At 43.6% G+C, this 22,822-nt stretch overlaps 1 protein-coding gene across 7 annotated transcripts in view; it reads left to right on the forward strand.

The window, feature by feature from the left end:
- Window positions 1–14,984, forward strand: part of ESR1 (estrogen receptor 1) — a 432,869-nt gene extending 417,885 nt beyond the window's left edge. For 4 of the 7 annotated variants that reach the window (XM_005552152.5, XM_045390344.3, XM_015448976.4 and 1 more), the window contains 2 exons: window positions 6,191–6,374; window positions 10,445–14,984. In XM_005552152.5, coding sequence (XP_005552209.1) covers window positions 6,191–6,374; window positions 10,445–10,679 — 419 coding nt within the window. In that variant the 3' untranslated portion in view covers window positions 10,680–14,984. The remainder of the gene's footprint in view (window positions 1–6,190; window positions 6,375–10,444) is intronic. The other 3 variants (XM_065542899.2, XM_015448977.4, XM_074037298.1) reach the window with 1 other exon arrangement.
- The last annotated feature ends 7,838 nt before the right edge of the window (window positions 14,985–22,822 follow it).

Here is a 22,822-nt window from a genome sequence, read left to right on the forward strand (position 1 = left end):
ATACGAGAAGTACAGGCATATGAAAAAGCAGAAAAAGAGATGGACACCAGATTGAGAAAACTAAAAACTAACGAACCTATTTGTGTATGATAAAAGGAGAAAAAAAAAAATAAATCGATTAGTAAAAATATGCTACTGTGTGGTCTGAATATTTGTCCCTTCCAAAACTCATGTTGAAATTTAATCCCCAATGTGGCAGTATTGAGAAGTAGGACCTTTACGAGATGATTGGTTCGTGAAGGTTCTACACTCATGAGTGGTTGAAACCATTCACCGAATAACGCGCTGGTGGATCAAGGAATATCCCAGAAGTGGGACTGGTAGCTTTATAAGAGAAGGAAGAGAGACCTGCACTGGCACACTCAGCCCCCTTGCCATAGGAGCCACCTCGGGATCCTGCAGAGTCCCCACCAGAAAGAAGGCCCTCACCCAAGGTGTCCCCTTGGCCTAGGACTTCCCAACCTCCACAACTGTAAGAAATGAATTCCTTTTCTTTGTAAGTTACCCAGTTTCAGGTATTCTGTTATAAACAACAGAAAATGGGCTAAAACACATGCCAAGAAAATTCAGACTGTGGAAGTGAAAGAAGAATAAAAAATGAAGAAATAATTTTGCAAATGAGTCTGGCTTTATTATAAGTGTATTGTCAAAGTGATTCCCTTTGTTATAAGATGAAAAAGAGCCAAAGTGGATAGAAACATTTATCCTATCTTAATATCCCACTACATTCAAGGCAAATATTCAGTCAGTCTCTGGAACTTAACAAGGCCTTGGAGATTATATCCTTTGGATAAGCAGTGGAGAAGACAAGATGGATTGGAAAAAGGAACAATAAAACATGTAAGAGGCTATCAGGAAGCGTGTACAAAAACTCTGGAGATGATGTCAATGTAAAACAAAAAGATACAAACCTCAAAATGATTTTAATATGTACCCACAAAAATGGATTTCTTATCATGTTACATATTTATTTTAAAACATATAGGAGGCAATAACAATATTTCATTGATGTGTACTATTTTATAATTGTTGGCTCTAATTTTATTTAGTAGAGTCTTACAGCTCCTGTCTACATATTTACATCCATTTGTATTGTTTTTGTGGTACCTGTTCAACTGCGCTGAAATCATTTCAATTAAATGCATGGTTGAAAAGCTGACATAATATATTCAATTGCCAAACTAAATAAAGTGAATAAATTATTTAATAATTTGGGGAAATTTTATTCCATTTAAACTTCCTTCTCTATAACCAATTAATATACTGGAACTTTTGGGCACAGCCATGTGAAAGCTTTTCGAAACTTTTCACTACTTGTTTTTTTTTTTTTTTTTTTTTTGAGATGGAGTCTCACTCTGTCACCCAGGCTGGAGTGCAGTGGTGCGATCTTGGCTCACTGCAACCTCCACCTCCCGGGTCCAAGCGATTCTCCTGCCTCAGCCTCCCGAGTAGTTGGGATTACAGGCACCTGACACCATGCGTGACTAACTTTTGTATTTTTAGTAGAGAAAGGATTTCACCATGTTGGCCGGGCTGGTCTTGAACCCCTCACCTCAAGTGATTCGCCTGCCTCGGCCTCCCAGAGTGCTGGGGTTACAGGCATGAGCCACTGCATCCAGCCACTCTAGATTTTTATTTGTAGTAGATTTAGTTCAGTAGGGCATTTGAGAGGCATAGGAACTGGAACAAATCCTTCATTGTTAGGGACTGTCTTGCACATTGTAGGACATCCAGTATAGTCCCTTCCAAGAAGTGGCAACAGCAGCCTCAGGCTGTCCAAACACCCTGTTAGGGACAGTGCCACTCCCAGAACCACAAATGAACCACAATCATAGGAGAAGCATACAACAAACGTGTTTATCAGACGGTCAGCTTCGGTGGCACTTTTGAGCAAGCACGCTATTTGGTTGTAGAATGAGTCCCCAGCGGGGCACCCGAAAGGCTGATGTGTGACTCATCCCTAGGACCTCTCTGTGAGTGCTGAAAGCTCCTCCTTCTCCAAGCTAAGTGGCAGCTTTCTGGTCCAGACTACTTAAACTGTGACTTGAGGAATTTTCTTCACTTTTTCCTTTGAGTCATTCTGTTTTTGATCAAGCTGCAATAGAATGAAGGACTCTCTCAGGGTCTGCTGTCACATCCTTCCTTTGGGAACAGAAAGAAAATCTGGTCTGGCTTGAAGAGTTTGTCCTCAAGCATCTGGTAAGCCATAGGCATCAGCATGTCTTACTTCTCCAGGGACATTTAGATGTGCCCCCCATCTCCATGGAGGCCATGGCAAGGGGACCCCTGGTTGTACTAGAGCTTCCTTCTGGGCACAGCCACACCGCACGGGTACTGCAGTGTACGACACACCTCCTCCAGCTTTCGGAAGACTCCGTTATCTAGAAAAGTGCTGAGAAATGGAGAACGGGGTTCCTCTGGGGTGGAGATGGAAAGAGGAAAAGGAAGAGAGAATGTCCTAGCAAAATGAGAGAAGGTGAGGGACAGCAGAATTGAGAGTGAGGGAGAGAGCAAGAGACTAAATTGCGATGTCTTGTACATAGGGGTATCCTCGTGGCTTCGCTCCCCTTTCGTTTGTACCACTCAGTTTCCCCAGACTCTTCCTAGATATCTCCTTATTGGCTATAAGATTCAGGATGCCTAGAAGCTCAGATTTGCTGGCAGCATCTCAAGACTGGATAATGACATATAGATTTTGTTTGTTTGTTTCCATCATTGGGATTTGGAGCAATCTCCAGAGTTGCAAAAGCCTACCTTGTTGCAAGAATATTTCTGCGGGTCCACACTGTCTGCTCAGTTGCTTTGTGCTGCTGGGCACAGTGGTGTGGCCATCCAGGGTGGGAGAGACCACCTGGGATATGGAAACTACCAGCAGCCCTGTTTTGCTCTTGCTTATTGGCGGTGGTTGCCAAAGCACATGAAGCATTCTGGGAATCTGAATTTCTGTTGTTTCTCCCAAATGGCCCCTGAAGGGCAACAGGCAGCAAACATGGACGACATTTTGCCAGAGAAGTCCAGAAAGAAGATGGCTTCTGTTGTCAACTATTGGCATTTCAACAGGACCCTATTTTTATTTCTCAATATATTTGCACAGCTAGGAAGCATCTGCTGACAAGGATGAGATGATAAGCTGTATTGATGCCAAAACAGGACTAGAAAAACAGGCTTGTTCTGCAAATGGCCTGCATCCTGAGAGTCCGTGTTAAGAACATTCTCTCTCTGCAGGCAATATCTGCTCTTAAAACATTAACACTTGAAAGGAAGTAAGGCTCGGAATCCTTAGCATAGTCATGCACATACTAGGTTCTCAATAAGTGCGTGCTGGATAAAGGAAGCCACACGCACCTTAAGGAGGATGGAACACTAGCAGCCCAAGAAAAAAGTCACTCCCCAGAGGCTGAGTGCCGTGTCTTTGACCTCCATTGACAAGGTCATGGTGAAATGCTGGCTCTCGGGGTTGCTGAGGTCCCAGCACAGCGTGCTTTCTCGCCGTGGAAACAATAACAAGAGAAGTGATGCACACGTGTCACTTTTCCAGGCAGGGACATTCAAGCTGTTTGAGTCTCCATTCTGTGGTTTCCTTCAACAAGAAAGGGATTATTGGAGAATGAGACCGGCATCCTGGGTGGGAACAAAAAAGGAAATTGGTAGAAAGTACATCATCCAAGTTGGTCTAACTCAGTTCTGTGGCTTGGGTGGGTTCCTAGGATATCCAGCTGGAGGCAGGGGCTCTAGGGGATGTGAGGCTGCACTGTGTATGATGTCACAGAGGACTGTGAGAGGCGGAGACAAGGGGAGGTAAACTGAGGCCCTCCTAGCCCTAATCCCCCAGCTCACACCCTCTGTTATCTGCCGCCTCCAGGCCAACACCACGGCCATGGGACATTTGCCTATTTTTCTGATAGACACATTCTTTCTCTACCAGCAGCCCACATGGAACATAAGTGAAGTAATTCAGCAATTTCCTTCTTAACCTGCTGTCTCTCTGCTGCTTACTTCTTCTGTGCTGTTTGCTTTAGATCAAAGTGCCCCAGGGTACCAAAAGCTACATTATCCTATTCAACTGCGTGGAAACCAAGATCCCGACCATTCTGGTTTTGTTGTTATTGTTATGCTAGTTTTAAACCTTAGCCATTTTCCATTCTGGGCAATTACAACTCTGTTTACTATGAGTTCCTCTGTGTAGATGTTTCTCCCATTTCCAACCTACAAGCTGCTACGTGAGCAGTAACTTGTCACCATGTTTTCCGCATAAAGTCAGGGATGGATAAACTTGGGAGCCTTTAGCTCTTGAAGGTGCTGATGAGGAAGGGGAGAGGAGAGGAGAAGGAATATGTTTGTGAGATGGTCAGTGGGCTGAATAGTGGGATGACCGATAACTGTTGCTATAAATACACATAATCTGGGAAAAAAAACCAAAACACTGTCATCTGCTCCCTGCAAAGTGGTGTGATTAGGCAGGATGGAGCTTATTTCTGCAGTGTTAGAAAATGCATCCTTGTAGTCCCCAAAAAGCCTGTTCCATCCTGCCCATCTCTTGTTCTCAATACTTCTCAGTCCACTGTCACTCATTTTCTTCCTGTCCTTGGGTTGAGGTCTCAACTTCTTGTAATAGAATTTTTTCAGTTACAAGCGACAAAAATCCAACTCTGACTATCTTAAGCTAAAAGGGGATTCACTGATACACTGTTAGGAAGGATATATGAAAGCTCAAAGGTCAAGTGAAAAAAATGTAAGAACTAAGAACTTGGCCAGGTGCAGTGGCTCACGCCTGCAATCCCAGCACTTTGGGAGGCCAAGGTGGGTGGATCACGAGGTCAGCAGTTCAAGACCAGCCTGCCAAAGATGGTGAAGCCCTGTCTCTACTAAAAATACAAAAATTAGCTGGGTGTGGTGGCGGGCACCTGTAATTCCAGCTACTTGGGAGGCTGAGGCAGAGAACTGTTTAAACCCTGGAGGCAGAGGTTGCAGTGAGTCGAGATCGTGCCACTGCACTCCAGCCTGGGTGACAAAGTGGAGACTCTGTCTCAAAAAAAAAAAAAAAAGAAAAAGAAAAAACTAAGACCTTGTGACTACTACCTGGATCTCTCTCTCTCTCTCTCTCTTTCTTTCTCTCTTTCACCCCCACACTATCACCTCTGCTTGTTGTCAGTAGTTTCCTTTCTGCAGACAGGAGTTCCATGTGCTGGGAAGAGGGCCATTCAGAGCCCTGTATTCTCATCCTCCCAGTTTAGCAATGCTAGAGGAAAGAACTTTTGTCTCACAACCTCACATACAATCTCAGAAATAGGCTCTTATTTTCTGGCTCGAGGCTAATGCTGTCCAGAAACACCAGGTGCCGTGATGGTCTCACTTTCTGTCCTGGATCTGTCTGTGGGGCCCAGAGAGCAGGATCTATTTCAGAAAATATGCAAGAGAGGAAAAACTTACGTGGCCATAAAAAACCAGTGGTTTTCAAGGTGGCCTATACCCATCCACATCCTAAACTTTTGTGCTGAGGCTTAGTGCTTAGACTTCAAACTTGATCTAAAGTGCAAACTTGATTAAAAGTGCTTAGGCTTCAGACTTGATCTAAAACAGAAATCCTACTTGGAAACATCACCTTCCAATCACTTAGCCAATCGCTCATCACTCTCTGTCTCTGAATCTCACCACGAGTTTCACACATCTCCCGAGAGAGCGTCTCCTTTATCATTACCACCTGTGGAGTCAGCAGATTGGGTTTCATCTAAGCTCTGCCTGCCTATATCCGAGTTCCCTAGCAGGTTAGTGGCGTTAGTGACTTTCTCTGCCCTTTAGTTTCTTGATGTGAAAAGGAACAACAGTGGCTGCTCACAGGGTTGTCAATTACACGGTCAATTACATTACATGGACAATTCATGTTGGTGTCAGACCTGTCTGAGAAAAGATGGCCCATGTTACCATGACAGGCCCCAAGGCCAACAGCCCCTTTCTGGGTCATGGCTCACATAAAGGGCCCCCCCCTGGTTTGCTGGTGCTCTGAAACTTGCATATGCCTTAGGAATTTTACATTGTAACTCGGTTTCAAATGGGTCTGGAGCATCCCCAATGCTAGACTACTGTGCTGGGGAAGGCCACTGGCTCGTTATTACATCCCAAGGACACTCTGGGTCTCCTAGACCTCATCCTCTTTGAGCTTCTCTCTCTCACTCTCTCTCTGCACATTCAGGAGTGTACACATTTCTGTCCAGCACCCTGAAGTCTCTGGAAGAGAAGGACCATATCCACCGAGTCCTGGACAAGATCACAGACACTTTGATCCACCTGATGGCCAAGGCAGGCCTGACCCTGCAGCAGCAGCACCGGCGGCTGGCCCAGCTCCTCCTCATCCTCTCCCACATCAGGCACATGAGGTGAGGCATCTGTGGGCTTCCTACAGGAGAGACATAAAGAAAACACGCCCCCAAACCTATGTGACAGCTGGCCAGGAAGGACTGGTGCCTGCATATGGAGAGCGCACTTGTGAGAGTTCCTGGCACAGAATAAGCATAAATGCTATGGGAGGACAGAGAGATATGTTTTAAATCTGCATGGGTCACAGGGCAAGTGTCAGAGAAGGCAGAGAGGAAGCGATACTTACGCTTGGTTTAAAGCATGTGCTTTGGGGCAGGGGTTTAGAGATTGGGTGCAGTGTGCAAATAGGAGGAGGGGGCCAATCAAGAGAAGGCTGTGAGCGTACACATCCCCTGAAGACACTGGGCACATCTGTTATGGTCCCTGTGCACACCTGGATATCCTAAATGAGAGACCCTGGGGCCAGATGCCTCACAGAGAGTCAATGTTGATTCCTTCATACCTGTTGAACCCCTTCTTGTCACCCCCACTGCCATTACCCTAGTCTAAGCCACCATCATTTTCTGTTGGACTTCTGGGCCAGTCACTGAACATGTATGCCTGCCTGTAATCTAGATCCTTTCTAGATCATTCTCCATGATGTGTCCAGAGTGATCATTCTAGAAGCAAATCTGATGTCATCCTCCTGCTTAAAACCCTTCAGTGGCTTCTCATTGCTTTTAGATAAAAGTATAAACCGTTTCACTTTGTTTTTATTACTCCTTATGATTCAGCCCTTACTTAGCTTACGAGGACTTCCTCATGTCTGAGCTCTAGCCATAATAGCTGACTGTTGGATGAGTCATCTGGGGGAGGTTCTTCTTCAGGCTGCAGATTGGCGGGCAGCCCTCCTGACCTCAGCTGGGCTCACTCACACATCTGGGAGGCAGCTGCCTGAGGCCAGGGTGACTCTGCTCTGTGTCTCATGTCTCCTATCCTCCTTGTACCCACATGTTAGCTGGGACATGTTCTCATAGCAACTGCAGAGGCATGAGAAAGCGGTCCTGTTTGGGCAAGTGCATTTTACTATTTTCTTTCACTCATGTCCACTGACATTTCATTGGCCAAGCAAGCATGTGAGGAGTCCAGAGTCAAAGATGGACATGTTGCCAGGGGCATGAATATTTCTGAGCAATAATCTAACCTGTCATAGCTCAGATCTCACTCCTTGAAGGAAGCATCTCCTAACCCTTAAGACCTAGTTGGAACTTATACTCTGTTCTTCCCTATGGTTACTGCCCATTTTACTATTTTTCTGCCCATTTAGATTGACAACTCTGTGAGCCATGGCTTGCTTACCCAATATCACCTAGCACGGTGCAGAGCACATAGTAAGTACTCAACAAATGTTTTCTGTAAGAGCTAAGGAAGGATATCAGCAGAGAAAATAGAGTCTTTCTATGCCAAAAGGTGAAAGTGGCCTCATTTCCATTCCATCGTCCTGCAATTTGGCCAAAAGCTTAGTGGATACCATTCTCATGAGCAGACCTTATCTGCAGGGAAGAGATGGGGAGACTGCCGGGTTATGTATTGCAGACTCCAGCAGGACCACAGCGATGATTCAAAGTGATGACACTAGGACAGGTACTCATGGGTGATGAAGCCTACACGACCTTGAGCTTACACCAGGCCCCTAGGAATGAAAGAGATTCCTTCTCTTAGTGGCTGTGAGGGAAGGCCTATGATGTCTTAAGAAGGTTGGATTCTATCATTTTTAAGGGACCTTCAAATCCTGAGACCATGATTCAAATGGCAAGAAGTTTGCTTCATTAAAGTCCCAGGCACCACCCTTTCCAGAGACAACCTTAAGAAATTATTAGCTCCTGGGAAAATAGATGTATCTGATTTTCTTTGCATCCCTCACAGTGCCGTATATGAAGACTTACATATGGTAAAGGCCCACAACGTTATTACTGAGTGAGTGAACGAAGAAATGAGGGAATGAATGAATGAACAAATGACTCATGGCAGGCTTTTCCCTGCCCTGTGAATTCGGCTTCTACTTGGTAATTGCAGTAGGTAAGGTGATTGCAGTCTCTGTTCTCAGGGTTCCCCAAGGATCCCTGTGTAACAGACGGAGGAATCACATCTGTCAGGTAGAGAAGGTGACTGCATTCAGAGTATACATTTCCAGTCTTCCCTGTCTTTTTCTTTTGATGAGTATTAGAGAGAGGGAAGCCGTGAGTGGATTAGATGCCAAAATCCCTGGCTGAGAGAATAACCTTACCCTGGAGGAAAACATCTTAGCTTTGACTCTGAGCTGGGAATGTCAGTGATGTTGTAGATTCAATGCATTGCAGTTGGGTGTTTCTATTTGTTGAAAGGAATTGCTGAATTTTCAAATCCATTAACTGCTTGTCAGCATTAGCAAGCCTAATTAGTTAATACTAAGTAAATTTGCACTGAATATACAACCCTGGCTGATTTTACTGGCCACATCTGGCAGAGGGCAGCAGCAAGGTGAAAGTGCTGTAGTTTCTGTTAGAATCGTGTGAAAAGCTGGAGAGAGGTTGCTTCTCTCTCTCTCTCTCTCTCACACACACACACGATTGTAATAATAATAATAATAATAATATTTTGGTTCCTCACTACAGCCAATCTAAATCACAGAAGTCTATGTTGTTAAGTAAGCTTGGCCCCAGCCATATGTTGCTACTCAGAGAATTCAATATCAGATTTCATCTGACTGTAAATGTGAATCATCAGGTTGCACGAGGAACACAGTGGCAGATCCAGGGGGCATTTAACTTTTATAGCATTTTAAATGAGGGGGAGGGAAAAAAAAGTAACACTTAAACAAGTAATTTAGACCATGTTGTAGGCCCTGAATAGCTTTGATGTTGTGTTTTCATGGCAGGTCTCCAACTTGAGCTGAATTTTCCCCTACTAAAAATGCAAAGTTTTCTAAGACATTCTCTTGGCCTTGCTACTCATGATACATATTTCTTTTAAAAGAAATTTCAAACTAGATAATAGTTGTTCTCCTCCCTACCCCCGCCACCAGTAGTGTGGTGGGGCAGCAGAGTTGTGGCTGGTGGAGGAGAGCAGAGGAGGAGAGTAGGGAAAGGAGAATGCCATGTGCCTACATTTCCCTCTGCCCATTTCCCCCCTTGTTTTCCTGAACATGAACTGAGCTCTGGGCACTGTTTTAGGCCTAGCAGGGGACAGGATAAAGCCTGCTTCTCTAGGAATTCGCCCTGAGTGTGTGAGTGTGTGCATGTGTGTGTTTGGAGGCGGAGAGAATAAACACAAATAAATAAAAAGGAGAATTTCAGGTAGTGATAAGTATGCTAAGAGAAACAGACCAGTGTGAAAGAGGAAGGCTGAGACTGCAGAGGCTTGAGGCCGCTGCCACTGGGTAGCGGTAGACCTTTCCGAGCAGGCGGCATTTGAAGACTGGAGGAAGGTGCATCCCAGGAAGTAGGAACAGCAAGTGTGGGTCCCCTAAGTCTTGGGGGGAGCTTAGTTCCTTTAAGGGCAGCACAAAAATCAGTGTGGCTAGGGAGAGTGGGTTAGGGGAGACAGGCAGGAAGAGCTTGGAGATGTGGATGGAAGCTGGACCAGTTGGGCCTTGTAGAGCATGGAAAGACATTTAGATTGGATTCTGAGTTAAATGGGAAGTGACGTGAGAGATTTAACAGTGGAGCGTCTTGAACTGCTTTACGCATTTAAAATACCGGCTCCTTCATGGCTGAATATCTCCTGTTCTCTTTTTAGATGCACTGGCGATCCTATTTGAATGCATTTAGATCCTATTGGAAGGGAATAGGATCTCATTTGAGGCCGCGGAGGGCCGTGGAAGTCACCTGCATAGCAAATACCCTGAAAGTGGCTGCAGGGAGTGTGTGAGGGTGGGACCACCCACGTAGGAGGTGGAAAATGAAAACCTCACAGCCATGAGTTCCAGATTAGGGCCTCTGAAAGCCCTCAGCTTTCCCAGCTCCCATCCTAAAGTGGGTCTTTAAACAGCAAGAAAGATTGGCTGCCGTGTGTCTTTGGAGTTCCTCTTCCTTCCCCTTCTAGGGATTTCAGCACTCCTGGGGCTCGGGCTGGCTCTAAAGTGGTCCTCTCTGTGTCTTCCCACCCACAGTAACAAAGGCATGGAGCATCTGTACAGCATGAAGTGCAAGAATGTGGTGCCCCTCTACGACCTGCTGCTGGAGATGCTGGACGCCCACCGCCTACATGCGCCCACTAGCCGTGGAGGGGCGCCCATGGAGGAGACGGACCAAAGCCACTTGGCCACCGCGGGCTCTACTTCATCGCATTCCTTGCAAAAGTATTACATCACGGGGGACGCAGAGGGTTTCCCCGCCACAGTCTGAGAGCTCCCCGGCTCCCCCACGGTTCAGATAATCCCTGCTGCATTTTACCCTCATCATGCACCACTTTAGCCAAATTCTGTCTCCTGCATACACTCCGGCATGCATCCACCACCAATGGCTTTCTAGATGAGTGGCCATTCATTTGCTTGCTCAGTTCTTAGTGGCACATCTTCTGTCTTCTGTTGGGAACAGCCAAAGGGATTCCAGGGCGAAATCTTTGTAACAGCTCTGGTTCCCCCTGTGCTATGTTACTAAGCGTGAGGATTCCTGTAGCTCTTCACAGCTGAACTCAGTCTACGGGTTGGGGCTCAGACGACTCTGTGCATTTAAGCTACTTGTAGAGACCCAGGCCTGGAGAGTAAACATTTCACCTCTGATAAGCACTTTTTAAATGGCTTTAAGAATAAGCCACAGCAAAGAATTTAAAGTGGCTCCTTTAATTGGGGACTTGGAGAAAGCTAGGTCAAGGGTTTATTATAGCACCCGCTTGTATTCCTATGGCAATGCATCCTTTTATGAAAGTGGTATACCTTAAAGCTTTTATATGACTGTAGCAGAATATCTGGTGACTGTCAATTCATTTCCCCTATAGGAATACAAGGGGCACACAAGGAAGGTGGATCCTCTAGTTGGCAAGACTATTTTAACTTGATACACTGCAGCTTCAGATGTGCTGAGAGCTCTGCCTCTGGCTTTCCGGTCATGGGTTCCAGTTCATTCGTGCCTCCCATGGACCTATGGAAAGCAGCAAGTTGATCTTAGTTAAGTCTCCCTATATGAGGGATAAGTTCTTGATTTTTGTTTTTATTTTTGTGTTACAAAAGAAAGCCCTCTCTCCCTGAACTTGCAGTTAGGTCAGCTTCAGGACCTGTTTCGGTGGGTGCTGTACTTGGATCTTCCCGGCGTGTGTGTGCCTTACACAGGGGTGAACTGTTCACTGTGGTGATGCATGATGAGGGTGAAGGGTTGTTGAAAGGAGCAGGGGCCCTAGTGATGCATTTAGCCCTGGGGCATGGAGCTGAACAGGGCTTGTGCAGGATTGTTGTGGCTACTAGAGAACAAGAGGGAAAGTAGGGCAGAAACTGGATACAGTTCTGAGGCACAGCCAGACTTGCTCAGGGTGGCCCTGCCACAGGCTGCAGCTACCTAGGAACATTCCTTGCAGACCCCGCATTGCCCTTTGGGGGTGCCCTGGGATCCCTGGGGTAGTCCAGCTCTTCTTCATTTCCCAGCGTGGCCCTGGCTGGAAGAAGCAGCTGTCACAGCTGCCGTAGACAGCTGTGTTCCTACAACTGGCCCAGCACCCTGGGGCACGGGAGGAGGGTGGGGACCGTTGCTGTCACTACTCAGGCCGACTGGGGCCTGGTCAGATTACATATGCCCTTGGTTGTTTAGAGCTAATCCAAAATCAGGGTTTGGTTTGGGGAAGAAAATCCTCCCCCTTCCTCCCCCACTCCCATCGCCTCCACTCCTGCCAGCTCATTTCCTTCAATTTCCTTTGACTTATAGGCTAAAAAGGAAAGGCTCATTCCAGCCACAGGGCAGCCTTCCCTGGGCCTTTGCTTCTCTAGCACAAGTATGGGTTACTTCCTTTTTCTTAACAAAAAAGAATGTTTGATTTCCTCTGGGTGACCTTATTGTCTATAATTGAAACCCTACTGAGAGGTGATGTCTGTGTTAGCCAATGACCCAGGTGAGCTGCTCAGGCTTCCCTTGGTATGTCTTGTTTGGAAAAGTGGATTTCATTAATTTCTGATTGTCCAGTTAAGTGATCACCAAAGGACTGAGAATCTGGGAGGGAATTAAAAAAAAAAAAAAAGTTTTTATGTGCACTTAAATTTGGGGACAATTTTATGTATCTGTGTTAAGGATATGTTGAAGAACATAATTCTTTTGTTGCTGTTTGTTTAAGAAGCACCTTAGTTTGTTTAAGAAGCACCTTATATAGTATAATATATATTTTTTTGAAATTACATTGCTTGTTTATCAGACAATTGAATGTAGTACTTCTGTTCTGGATTTAATTTGACTGGGTTAACATGCAAAAACCAAGGAAAAATATTTAGTTTTTTTTTTTTTTTTGTATACTTTTCAAGCTACCTTGTCATGTATACAGTCATTTATGCCTAAAGCCTGGTGATTATTCATTTAAATGAAGATCACATTTCATATCAACTTTTGTATCCACAGTAGACAAAATAGCACTAATCCAGATGCCTATTGTTGGATATTGAATGACAGACAATCTTATGTAGCAAAGATTATGCCTGAAAAGGAAAATTATTCAGGGCAGCTAATTTTGCTTTTACCAAAATATCAGTAGTAATATTTTTGGACAGTAGTTAATGGGTCAGTGGGTTCTTTTTAATGTTTATACTTAGATTTTCTTTTAAAAAAATTAAAATAAAACAAAAAAAAATTTCTAGGACTAGATGATGTAATACCAGCTAAAGCCAAACAATTATACAGCGGAAGGTTTTACATTATTCATCCAATGTGTTTGTATTCATGTTAAGATACTACTACATTTGAAATGGGCAGAGAACATCAGTGATTGAAATGTTTGCCCAGGGGTCTCCAGCAACTTTGGAAATCTCTTTGTATTCTTACTTGAAGTGCCACTAATGGACAGCAGATATTTTCTGGCTGATGTTGGTATTGGGTGTAGGGACATGACAAAAAAAACCTCTTACCTCTGCTTTCTCCCACTCTGAGGCAAGTTAAAATTTGAAAGATGTGATTTATCTGGGGGCTCAGGTATGGTGGGGAAGTAGATTCAGGAATTTGGGGAATGGCAAACATATGAAGAAAAGTATTGAAAGTATTTGGAGGAAAATTGTTAATTCTGGCACCTGGAGTGTGCACCAGGGTTCCGTAGTCCACTTCTGCCCTGGAGACCGCACATCAACTGGCTCCATTTGCAGCCATTTCTAAAATGGCAGCTTCAGTTCTAGAGAAGAAAGAACAACATCAGCAGTAAAGTCCATGGAATAGCTAGTGGTCTGTGTTTCTTTTCCCCATTGCCTAGCTTGCCGTAATGATTCTGTAATGCCATCATGCAGCAATTATGAGAGACTAGGTCATCCAAAGAGAAGACCCTATCAACGTAGGTTGTAAAATCTAACCCCTAAGGAAGTGCAGTCTTTGATTTGATTTCCCTAGTAACCTTGCAGATATGTTTAACCACGCCATATCCCATGCTTTTTGGGGGCTGAACAAATGAGGGACTTACTGATAATTTACTTTTGATCACATTAAGGTGTTCTCACCTTGAAACCTGATACATTGAAATGGCCATTGATTTGGGCCATTGGCTTAGAGTACTCCTTCCCCTGCATGACACTGATTACAAATCCTTTCCTATTCATACTTTCCAATTATGAGATGGACCGTGGGTACTGGGAATGATCACTAACACCATAGTAATGTCTAATAATCACAGGCAGATCTGCTTCGGGAAGCTAGTTATGCGAAAGGCAAATAAAGTCATACAGTAGCTCAAAAGGCAACCATAATTCTGTTTGGTGCAGGTCTTGGGAGCGTGATCTAGATGACTCTGCACCATTCCCAGGTTAATCCCCTGAAAAGTTACTCTCAACTGGAGCAAATGAACTGTGGTCCCAAATATCCATCTTTTCAGTAGCGTTATTATGCTCTGTTTCCAACTGCATTTCCTTTCCAATTGAATTAAAGTGTGGCCTCGTTTTTAGTCATTTCAAATTGTTTTCTAAGTAATTGCTGCCTCTATTATGGCACTTCAATTTTGCACTGTCTTTTGAGATTCAAGAAAAATTTCTATTCTTTTTTTGCATCCAATTGTGCCTGAACTTTTAAAATATGTAAATGCTGCCATGTTCCAAACCCATCGTCAGTGTGTGTGTTTAGAGCTGTGCACCCTAGAAACAACATATTGTCCCATGAGCAGGTGCCTGAGACACAGACCCCTTTGCATTCACAGAGAGGTCATTGGTTATAGAGACTTGAATTAATAAGTGACATTATGCCAGTTTCTGTTCTCTCACAGGTGATAAACAATGCTTTTTGTGCACTTCATACTCTTCAGTGTAGAGCTCTTGTTTTATGGGAAAAGGCTCAAATGCCAAATTGTGTTTGATGGATTAATATGCCCTTTTGCTGATGCATACTATTACTGACGTGACTCGGTTTTGTCGCAGCTTTGCTTTGTTTAATGAAACACACTTGTAAACCTCTTTTGCACTTTGAAAAAGAATCCAGCGGGATGCTCGAGCACCTGTAAACAATTTTCTCAACCTATTTGATGTTCAAATAAAGAATTAAACTAAAGACAACAAGTTTGTTTTTTGTAAGCTCCTCTTCTTGCTAGCAGTTTGCCACTGATCATCTAAAATCAAGGTGGTTAAACAATCTGTAACACACAGCGAGTCTGAATGCTAAGGCCTCTCCTCACCTCACTCCCTCTGCCCAACACCCTCAGGTGTATCAGGAAGTGTGTGGACACTGTGGTCAGGCAGACCTGGCCTCAATTCTTGGCTTCACCTTTACAAATTTTATGATCATTGGCAATTGATTTTTCAGAGTTTCGACTTCCTTATCAACAATATGATGATAAATAATGACGCCTGGCCAGGCGCGGTGGCTCAAGCCTGTAATCCCAGCACTTTGGGAGGCCGAGATGGGCGGATCACGAGGTCAGGAGATCGAGACCATCCTGACTAACATGGTGAAACCCCGTCTCTACTAAAAAAATACAAAAAACTATTGTGAATAGTGCCGCAATAAACATACGTGTGCATGTGTCTTTATAGCAGCATGATTTATAATCCCTTGGGTATATACCCAGTAATGGGATGGCTGGGTCATATGGTACATCTAGTTCTAGATCCTTGAGGAATCGCCATACTGTTTTCCATAATGGTTGAACTAGTTTACAATCCCACCAACAGTGTAAAAGTGTTCCTATTTCTCCACATCCTCTCCAGCACCTGTTGTTTCCTGACTTTTTAATGATCACCATTCTAACTGGTGTGAGATGGTATCTCATTGTGGTTTTGATTTGCATTTCTCCGATGGCCAGTGATGATGAGCATTTTTTCATGTGTCTGTTGGCTGTATGAATGTCTTCTTTTGCGAAATTATTGTGGCACTATTCACAATAGCAAAGACTTGGAATCAACCCAAATGTCCATCAGTGGCAGACTGGATTAAGAAAATGTGGCACATATACACCATGGAATACTATGCAGCCATAAAAAAGGATGAGTTTGTGTCCTTTGTAGGGACATGGATGCAGCTGGAAACCATCATTCTTAGCAAACTATCACAAGAACAGAAAACCAAACACCGCATGTTCTCACTCATAGGTGGGAACTGAACAATGAGATCACTTGGACTTGGGAAGGGGAACATCACACACCGGGGCCTATCATGGGGAGGGGGGAGGGGGGAGGGATTGCATTGGGAGTTATACCTGATGTAAATGATGAGTTGATGGGTGCTGACGAGTTGATGGGTGCAGCACACCAACATGGCACAAGTATACATATGTAACAAACATGCACGTTATGCACATGTACCCTAGAACTTAAAGTATAATAATAAAAAAAAATAAAATTAAAAAAAAAAAAAGAAGTAAAAAAAAAAAATACAAAAAACTAGCCGGGCGAGGTGGCGGGCGCCTGTAGTGCCAGCCACTCGGGAGGCTGAGGCAGGAGAATGGCGTAAACCCAGGAGGCGGAGCTTGCAGTGAGCTGAGATCTGGTCACTGCACTCCAGCCTGGGCGACAGAGGGAGACTCCATCTCAAAATAATAATAATAATGACGCCTAATTCATAGGATGGTGGTGAGGACTAACTGAGATGCTCATTAAACATAGTTGCTATTTTCTAATGCCTGGCCCCACTCCTTCCCTGTGAGGGAGAAGAAGGACGCCTGAGAGTGGTTATTTATGAATGAATGAGTGAATGGAAGAATGAGTGATCTGAAACTATATAGTTAGCTTAAAAACCTCTCCCTCATCCTGAAGGTAAAGCAGGAACAATTGGTCCACCCCCACCCCAGGTTTCCATTTCAGGACTCCCTTCCCTTTTAGAGCTACCTGCATGCTTCCTTTATCCATTTTCTCTGATTTAACTGATGAATTGGGAGGGGCTGGGTATAGGACTTACTGAGAGGCAACATAATATTCACACAGGCGCTGCAGCTAGATTACTGTTTGAATCCTCATTTTTTTTTTTTTGTTTTTTGGCATCACCTTGGGCAAGTTAATTTCCCTGGGCCTCAGTTTCTTCACTTGTAAAGAGAGATGACATGCATCTGCCTGGAAGGGTTCTTATGAAGACCACATGGTTCGCTCACGGAGAGTATGGAAGGACCGTGGCTGACACTGCTTCGCCCTTTCCAGAGTTTTCCAAAACTGCACGGAGGACTCATTTCTTTATTAGGGTGGGCTGAGGGTCTTCACATTGTTTGAGTCACGTGGATTCCGGGAAGCTAATTCATTTTCTTGTCCAAGCATTCCCTTGGCAAGTTCTTCAATCCTTGTGTTCTTTGGTTTCCTCATTTCTAAAATAGAAACAAGAATAGCACATACCCCATAGCGGTACTGTGAAGATTACAAGAGTGGACATGTGAAGTGCCCAGGATAGTACCGCACATAGTCAGCACTCAGTCCATGTTAGCTATTTTTATCGCAATTACTGTTGCCCTGTCTGAGCATCTACATTTAATAGAATGATGGATATGGTTAGATTTACATTTTCCACCTTATTATCATTTTGTACATGCCTCCTGTCTTTGTTCCTCTGTTCTTCTTACTGCCTTTCATTGTTCTAGTGATATTATGGTACAATAAGAAATATACATTTGGTCTCTGGCCCCAGTTTCTGAGACAATTTCTAAAACTCTTATAGACAGGGGTGCTAGGAGTCTCTTTTTTTCTAATATTTGGTCTTTGACCCTGGTGTCTAACACAGAGCTCCCAAATCCCTTGGAATTTCCTGGGCAATAGAAGCTTCTTTTGTTCTAATGAGGCAGCTCCTGGTGGGCTCCTGGATAACGTCAGGATGGGGAATCAGCCATGGGATTAAAGGGATGGGACTTTCAGCTCTACCCTTTGACCTCTGGAGAGGCTCTTGAGAGGCTCTGGAGAGGGGCTGATGGTTGAATAGATCATCAGTGGTCACTGATGTAATTAGTCATGTCTATGTAATGAAGCCTCCATAAAAAACCCAAGAGGACAGTGTTGAGAGAGCTTCTAGATTGGTGAACACTTGCAGGTGTCTGGAAGACGCACACCTGGATAGGACACGGAGGCTCTTCGCACCTTCCCCTATACCTGGCTCTCTTCATCTTTTCATTTGTCTATCTTTATCTTTTTCATTATCCTTGATAATAAACAGATAAATATAAGTGTTTCCCTAAGTTCTATGAGCCACCCTAGCAAATGAATCAAGCCCAAGGAGGAGTTTGTGGAAACTCCAATTTATAACTGGCTGGTCAGAGATATAGGTGACAACTTACTACTTTGCAATTGGTGTCTGAGATGGGGGGCAGTCTTGTGGGACTGAGCCCTTAACTTGTAGGATCTAAGAGAAAACCTTTAACCTTTCCCCCCCAAATTGTTAAATAAATATTTTTAGGGTGTCATTTTAATTCATCTTTTTTTTTTTTGACATGGAGTTTTGTTCTGTCACCCAGACTGGAGTGCAGTGGCACCATCTTGGCTCACTGCAACCTCTGCCTCCTGGGTTCAAGCGATTCTCCTGCCTCAGCCTCCTGAGTAGCTGAGATTACAGGCGAGTGTCACCACACCTGGCTAATTTTTATATTTTTAGTAGAGACAGTGTTTCACCATGTTGGAAAGGCTGGTCTTGAACTCCTGACCTCAAGTGATCCACCCACCTCAGCCTCCCAAAGTGCTCGGATTACAGGTGTGAGCCACTGTGCCCAGACAATTTAATTATTTTTTGAATTATTTTCTTAGTGATTGCTCAGTATGCATCTTAATCTATCACAGTATATTTCAAATTAATAGTAATTTAAATCTGATGACATAAAAATCTTTGCTCCAACATAGCTCCATTCTCTTATTACCATATATATCTATATATGCTATAAACTCAACTATATTTATTGCCTTAAACTACTTTCTATCTTTTAAAAAAATATTGACAAGAAATCAGAAAAAATTTATTTTTTAGAAATACGAATCTGCATATTTGCCATTTCCAGTGTGCCTCATTTCTTCCTGTGGATTTGAGTTACTGTCTGGTGTCATTTTCTTTTAGCCTGAAGGGATTCATTTAGCATTTTTGTAAGGCAGGTCTACTAGTAATGAATTATCTTGATCTTTGTTTATCTGGTAATACATTAATTCTACCTTCATTTTTGAAGAGCAGTTTGTAGTTTTCCTGAATGTGGAATTCCTGGTTGATGGCCATTGATGTTTTTGTTTCTTTCAGCACTTTTGTTTTGTTTTTTTGAGACAGGATGTCATTCTGTCACCCAGGCTGGAGTGCAGTGGCGCAGTCTCAGTTCACTGCAGCCTCCATGTTCCGGGCTCAAGTGATCCTTCCACCTCAGCCTCCCGAGTAGCTGGAACTACAGGCATGTCCCACCAAACCCAGCTAATTTTGTTTGTTTCTTTAATTTATTGCAGAGATGAGGTCTCATTATGTTGCCCAAGCTGATCTTGAACTCCTGGGCTCAAGCAACGCTCCCGCCTTGGCCTCCCAAGGTGCTGAGATTACAAGCGTGAGCCACCATGACCTGCCCAGCCTTTGTATATGTCATCCCATTGCCTTCAAGCCTCCATTGCTTCCAATACAGAATCAGAGCCACCCGTGTTTTGATGCTTACCTGTATCTGACAAGTTACATTTTCTTTATTGCTTTTAAGATTTTATCTTTGAACAGTATGACTGTAATGTGTTTAGGTGTAGATCTTTTTGTATATATTCTACTTGGGAGTCACTGAACCTCTTGAATGTGTAAAGTGATGTTTTTCATCAAACTTGGGAAGTTTTCAGCCATTGTTTGTTCAAATACTTTTTCTTCCCCTCTATCTCTCCCCTCCCTTGCTGAGACTCTCTTTACATATATGTTGGTAGGTCTGATGTCATCCCACAAATTTCTGAGCATTTATTTATTTTCTTTTGCCTTTTTTCCTCTCTATTCTTCAAATTACATAATTTCTATTCATTCATCTTCAAGGGGACTGGTTTGTTTCTTCTGCCTTCTTGAATCTGAGGTTGAGCTCTTCTAGTGAATTTTCATTTCCATTATTGTACATTTCCACTACAGAATAAAAATTGAGTTTTTAAAACTTATTTCTGTCTCTTGAGAATTCCCACTTGTTGATGCATTGTTGTCATACTTGAATTCTTTAAACATGGTTTCCATTAGATATTTAAGCATATTTATAATAGCTACATGAAGTCTTTGCTAAATCCAGCATCTGGGGAACACATAGTTTCTTTTGACCTCTGCTATTCCTGAGTAGAAGTCACATTTCCCTGTTTCTTTACATATGATCTAATTTTTATTGAAAACTGAACATTTTAGATACTCTATGGTAGCAACTCTGGATTCTTATTCTTCCCTGCTTGTTGCTGCTGCTGGATTTTGTTGTTTTTATTCATTTTTTAAATAACTCACCTGAGTTAAATATATGAGACTTGCCTCTACTTGTGTTTGGCCTCTGATGTTTCTGCTAGGTTCTTAAATTATTATTCCTGTTTTTATTTTTAACCCTGACTTTCTCAGAGTTGCCCCTATGTCCACAGCTGAGCGTGCATCCAATGACTAGGCTCAAACACCCTAATCCAGCAAGACCTCTGTCCTCCACCAATGGATCTGTACGTGGCTGGAGAATGTATTCAATTTTCAGGCTGTTTTCAAGTCTGACTCAATTTTTTGCTGGGCCCCTTTGCATCTCCTCTGCACATGCATGCAGCCCTCACAGTCAGACAGGACTCGGGGGCTAGCTAGCCTGGGCACGCTCTGATCTCCCCTAGGCATGTTTGCAGCCTAAGCCAGGAATATGCTTGCCACAACCACAACCTCAAGCTAGTGAAGACATTGGCCCTGCACACTCATCCACCAAATCAAGTGAGCTCTGCTGTGATTGCAGCAACAAAGCTGTCAGTCCTTCTACCTGCCTTGTTCTGGTGCTGAACAAACAGGGGAAAGGTAAGGGTGGGAGCACCCCCAGGCAACAATACCACAAATCTGCACTGTACTTACGCAAATTTCAGCAATTTTTCAATATAAACATTTCTCAGATTGTTATACATCTTTGGTCAACTTGCAGAGTGTTGAAATACTTGTTTTTGTCAATTTTGTTCAACCTTATAGTTTCTTTTTGGAGTGAGGATTTACCAATACTCTCAGTCATAGCTAGGGGTCTCACCTCTCCACATACCCTGTCCATCCTTTATTTCTCTTGTCAGAACACCAAGGAGCAGACTTGTCTACATATGCCATGTGTTATTTCTGGGGATCAGCAAGGTTTTGAGAGAATACTGAGCAATCTATGGAGCTTTTGAATGTGCCCATTGGAGTGTGTCAATGTAGGAATGTCTGACTGGGGCTTGATTACATACTAGGTAAAGAGCACATTCTCCAATTTTAGATATTCTTAAGCCATTGGGGACATTTAAATGCAGACTTACCATGTTTAGATTTGCTTCTCCAAAAATACAGAATGTATGTCCTATTTGCCCATTCTCACACTGCTACAAAGAAATACCTGTGACCGGGTAATTTATAAAGAAAAGAGGTTTAATTGGCTCACAGTTCTGCAGGCCGTACAGGAAGCATGGCAACATCTGCTCGGCTTCTGGGGAGGCCTCAGGAAACTTTCAATCATGGCAGAAGATGAAGGGGAAGCAGGCACTTCCTACTTTGCCGGAAGGAGAAGGCAGAGAGAGGTGGGGAGGTGCTACACACTTTTCAACAACCAGATCTCACAATAACTCACTTACCATCACAAGGACAGCACCAGAAGGTATGGTGCTAACCCATTCAGGAGAACTCCATCCCCATGATCCAATCACCTCCCACCAGGCCCCACCTCCAACACTAGGGATTCTAGGGATTACGATTTGACAGGAGATTTGATGAGGACACAGATCCAAACCACATCATATGCCTTAAAGAAGTAAATTTTCATAGTTTTCATTATTTGGACTATGTGCATTAAGAAGCTAGTTTTAAGTTCACATTCATGGTGGCTTACAATTGCAGTATTTGGGGCTGGGTGCAGTGGCTCATGCCTGTAATCCCAGCACTTTGGGAGGCCGAGGCAGGTGGATCACCTGAGGTCAGGAGTTCGAGACCAGTCTGGGCAACATGGAGAAACCCCGTCTCTACTAAAAAAAAATATATGTACATACAAAATTAGCTGGGCATGGTGGCACATGCCTGTAATCCCAGCTTCTCGGGAGGCTGAGTCAGGAGAATCACTTGAACCCACGAGGCAGAGGTTGCCGTGAGCCGAGATCGCACCATTGCACTCCAGCCTGGGCAACAAGAGCAAAACTCTGTCCAAAAAAAAAAAAAAAAAAAAATTGCAATATTTGTCAATACCACCAAAAGAGCGGAGCTGAGACCAGAGAAAAGGTCTTCATTCAAGACAGAGATACACTTTCTAATAGAACTGCCTATAGATAACCTGGGGCGCCAGCTGAAGGGAAGGGTGGGGAGAATTTCCTGCAAGAAGAAACACCTCTGAATGGATCCATAACCATGAAGCTACAATGTTGTTGAAAAGCTTCCCTCAGCACATGGAATGATCTTTGATTTTTCTTTCTACTCTGAGACAGCATACACACCCACATTCATACACACAAAAGCTACGTACCAGTTTTACACCACTTTTTCAGGTAATCCTCACAGCTACCATATAAGGATAAATTATTATATTTTACAGATGAAGAAACTGAGGCCTAAGACAGTTAAGCAACTTTCAAAGGTCAGAAATCTTGTGAATGGCAGAAATGAAATTAGTCTTCCTGACTTTAAGCATCAGTAAGAGTGGTACTTCTTAGACCAGGGTTGAGCTTCCTAGGAATTACTGAGAGTTGCTGAGTACATACGAAATTTTACTCAAGGACTAGAGTGAATGTTAGTTTTGCATGTAATGCCTATCAATGGTAGACTGG

Source organism: Macaca fascicularis, chromosome 4, assembly GCF_037993035.2.
Source record: "Macaca fascicularis isolate 582-1 chromosome 4, T2T-MFA8v1.1".
NCBI classification, from domain to species: Eukaryota; Metazoa; Chordata; class Mammalia; order Primates; family Cercopithecidae; genus Macaca; species Macaca fascicularis.